This window comes from Cystoisospora suis (assembly GCF_002600585.1).
Source record: "Cystoisospora suis strain Wien I chromosome Unknown contig_7436, whole genome shotgun sequence".
NCBI lineage: Eukaryota > Apicomplexa > Conoidasida > Eucoccidiorida > Sarcocystidae > Cystoisospora > Cystoisospora suis.
In genome coordinates, this window is record NW_027160221.1 from 1 (window position 1) to 3,687 (window position 3,687).

General features: G+C 40.1%; 2 protein-coding genes across 2 annotated transcripts; one reads left to right on the top strand and one right to left on the bottom strand.

Annotated features, from left to right (window-relative positions):
• Positions 1-18: 18 nt before the first annotated feature.
• Positions 19-1,348, top strand: CSUI_010439 (uncharacterized protein). Its single transcript, XM_068070543.1, has one exon. The coding sequence runs from the start codon at positions 199-201 to the stop codon at positions 391-393; it is 195 nt and encodes a 64-aa protein (XP_067917480.1). The 5' UTR covers positions 19-198; the 3' UTR covers positions 394-1,348.
• An 899-nt stretch (positions 1,349-2,247) lies between these two features.
• Positions 2,248-3,285, bottom strand: CSUI_010440 (uncharacterized protein; the record flags this gene model as incomplete). Its single annotated transcript, XM_068070544.1, has 1 exon — positions 2,248-3,285. A coding segment is annotated over one exon (201 nt), but the record flags the coding sequence as incomplete, so codon positions are not given.
• Between the last annotated feature and the right edge of the window lie 402 nt (positions 3,286-3,687).

Below are 3,687 nucleotides of genomic sequence, written 5' to 3' on the forward strand. Positions count from 1 at the left end.
ATTCGCCGTAGGGAGAAGAAAGTCAGACCCCGAGAAATCTCCCGAATCTGTGAAATTGATGGAGCGCTTAGATTTGAAGTGGAACTCATTTCACGGAGAAGGAAACCTGGAGAAGCCAGGCAAGGGACCGTAATACGCCACCATGAAGAAGAAGAAGAGAAACAAGTTAGATTCGAACGAGGAAGGGAACGGGCGGAGATGAAGGATAGAATTCCGAAGCAAACCAGAAACCGCCCTGAGCACACGAGGGACAATCGAACTTATAGAGTGACAGCTCATGGGTATTATCAAAAAGAAAAGCCACAGAAAAGAAGTGAAGATGAGAGAGGAAGTCCTAGGAAAGAGAAAGCTAGTCGAGGTAGTAGTAAATCAACGAGAAAGAGGCTATGGTAGCGGAGTAGTACAGAGTGAGAGAGAAGAAGGAATTGGAGACGGACAGGAGAAAGAGAGAAGGCGAGGACGGGCGGGAGGGAGAGGAGGCGAGGTGAACACGTAATCGACAGATGGGTGGTTGACGAGAAAGAGAGGGAGAGAGACGTGAAAAAAGAAAAAGAAAGGGAAGCATAATGAATGAGGTGTATGTACACTCTGTATTTGTGTGTATGTATGTAGAGATGTATGTATTGACTTGTTGGGTGCTGAGAAGCCTTTCTTGAAGAAAGGCAGGGTGTTTGTATCTTCGTCCTGGATGAAAAGAGGAATGAAAACGTCCTTTCTCTTTCATGTTCCAGTCGGCAGAACAAAGGTCTTTTTATTCTTTTTCAAATCTGTTTCTCCAGTCATCACCAGCTTACTCATTCACTCAATTCTTTCTTTTCTTCTTCCTTTTCTCTCTCGAGCTTCTTCATCTCCTTCACTCAGTCAATACAAAAGATCAAGTCTCAAAAGGTTACGTCACTATCATCATGGCTAACTTTCTTTCTTTCTCCGGCTTTCCTTGTAGCTCTTACTTAGTGTTTTTTTCTCTGTCTTCGTTTCTTGTCTTTCTTCTTCGTTTCTTTCAATCGCATTCTTTCACAGAGAGGTCGATGACAGACAGCAGATGTCCGAGTCTCTTTCCGTCTTTTTCGCTGGTCGGCTTGTCATGTTGAGCATGAAGACTGATTGATCGCTTCACTCCCAAGGAATGTTTTCTCTCGTTTACGTCTCTCACAACTACCAAACATACACATACACCTATACACGCATGTCTATATATAGATTCATGTGGTCTATTATCTATGTCCGTGTATATAGGAGCGTGTCCATATGAATGCTCTACAAGAAGACCTTTCCCATCTTTCGTACTAGGGAGATCATATGTATATATATATGTATATGATCTCCGTGTATATACACATATATACTTGAGGAAGGCGTGAAGAAAGGCATTGAGAAGACGAGTTGAAAGGAGAAGAAACGGTGGTATCTCTGGAGCAATTATGTGATAAAGAGAGAGACCAGAACTTTCCTCCTTTCTCAATCAGACCCATGAAGCAAAATAAGCTGCGCAGCATGTGTGGAGATCATCCAGCGAAGATTGATACACATGTATATCTACATATGTATGTAGCCTTAAGTATCGGGCTACTCACTATAGGCGCATATATATATATATATATAGATATGCTATTATCGCGCGAAGTGGATCAAACAGTCTCTCTCTCTGTCCTTCCTTAGTCTTCCTATATGTTTGATGCTATCTGGAACTGAGACAGTACACATCTCCACCATTTTCAACAGAAAGAGCTAGAATAGCTAGACTACGAAAAAAGAAAATTTTCTTTCTTTCTCTTTCGACTAAGCGGCCTGTGTATGGAGGAAGTTGTAAGAGAAGTGATATGAAAGAGAGAGACTTTCCTTGCCTTTTACACATTTACACAAATCCCTGACGACCACCTATCACTATCTATCTGAATCGATCATCTCTCGGCTACCATCTATCTATCTATCTTTAATCTATCTCTAATTTCTTTATTGGTCTATCTATTTTGAATGACTCTATCTCTTTTTCAGTCTCTCGGAGTGGCTGCGTGTGTATTTGTATGCACTCGATCTACTTATTCTCTCCAAACTTGAGAGCGAGCGAAACTTCTCTCTCTCATTGTTGTTGTCATTCCTTCTTCTCCTCCTCTTTCTTTTCTTTTTATCTTTCCTATCAATCAAGTCCCTACAAGGAATGACAAGGAAGTATGGGTCAGCAAGGAGCCAACGAAGAAAAAGAATTGAGAGAAGGAGCAGTACTAATGAGAGAAGAAAAAAGTGAGAGGAGCGAGCGAGGCAACTCAAGAGTTGCTTTTCTTTCTTTTCGCAAGTGCAAGGGGATCATCTTAGTGCATGCAGGAAAAGAGGATAGAGAAAGAAGAAAGTGAAGAAACAACTTTATCTTTCTTTCTTTCTTTCTCTTTCACATGAATGAATGAATGGCAAAATTCCCAAAGAAAGAAGAAAGAAAGAATTTCGTATGTATCTCTTCGTAGCGTAGGATGCTGTTTGCTATACAGTATCTGCTCTCCTGTGTTTCAGGTGTATATACACCTCATGAACAAAAGAAGAAGAAGAAAAGGAAAACTTAAATGAGGAATGCTTTCAGAATGGCTAGTCAGAAGCTTCCTTCTCTTCGCCTAGGCATATGATCTTGTGTTGTATCATGAAGAAAGTCAAACCATCCTAGATTCAAAATACCCTACAGAAAGACTTCTTTCTTTCTCTCTCAAACCTCTGAAAGGAAGAAGCTAGGAAGGATTCGACATCCTTCTTCTTTCTTTCTTCTTCATTCTCATAATACACATTTCTCGAGTGTGGATTTTTTTCTTTCTCTTCTTTTTCTTATCATCCATAGCTTCTCGCACGAACCTCTAGGCGTTAGAAGAGATTCTCTCAGAGAGAAGAAAGAGAGATGAAAAAGAAACTAGCCTTCTCTCTCTTATTCTTCTCTTCATATCTCTCTCTCTATCTCTCTCTTTCTCTTTCTTCCTTTCTCTCAAGACCATTTAAGCGACTTCTCTTTTCTCTTATCTTCTTTCCTCGAGAGAAAAGAAAGAAAGAAGAACCTCTCCTTCTTCTTCTGTCTCTTCTTCTTTTTCTTTTCTTTCTTCTTCTTGTTAGCTTTCACATGGATTATTGAGAATACGTCTCAGTTGAGAACGTAGCGAAGGTGAGAGAGCTGTACATACACCGCCTGTCGAACTCGTAAGAAGAAGAGAAGAAGCCTGAGAATTCCTCCCCAAAGAGGATGTGGAAGACGAAGGAACGACGAGAGATTCCAGGTTCAACTTCCTAAAGTTTCTCATTAAGAGAAGAATCTGCTCGACACCTAGGGACAAGTCCAAAGTGAAGAAAAAAGAGAAAGAATAGATAATGAAGTAGCAAAAGAACGAGGGAGAATGCGCAAGAGGAAAGGAGAAGGGAGAAAGACACGTGAGACAATGCTTGAAAGAAGAAAGAAAAAGAAAAGAAAGAAGCAAGAGATTGAAGAAAGAAACGAAAAGACAGGTTTCTCTTCTTCTTGCTTGGGACAATGAAGAAAGGATCGAAACAAGAAAAACGCCTTAGGAAGAGAAGATTCACCTCTCCCTATATACAGTTGGAGAGACATACATATAGAGACATACATACATATAAATAGATATATATAGATAGATAGATAGATAGGTACATATGCAGAATAAAGAAGCACGAGAACTTATATATATATATAGAGAGAGA

What these genes read in the sequence shown, in the direction of transcription:
- CSUI_010439 (XM_068070543.1), top strand. Translation starts at nt 199, where the DNA reads ATGAAGGATAGAATTCCGAAGCAAACCAGAAACCGCCCTGAGCACACG.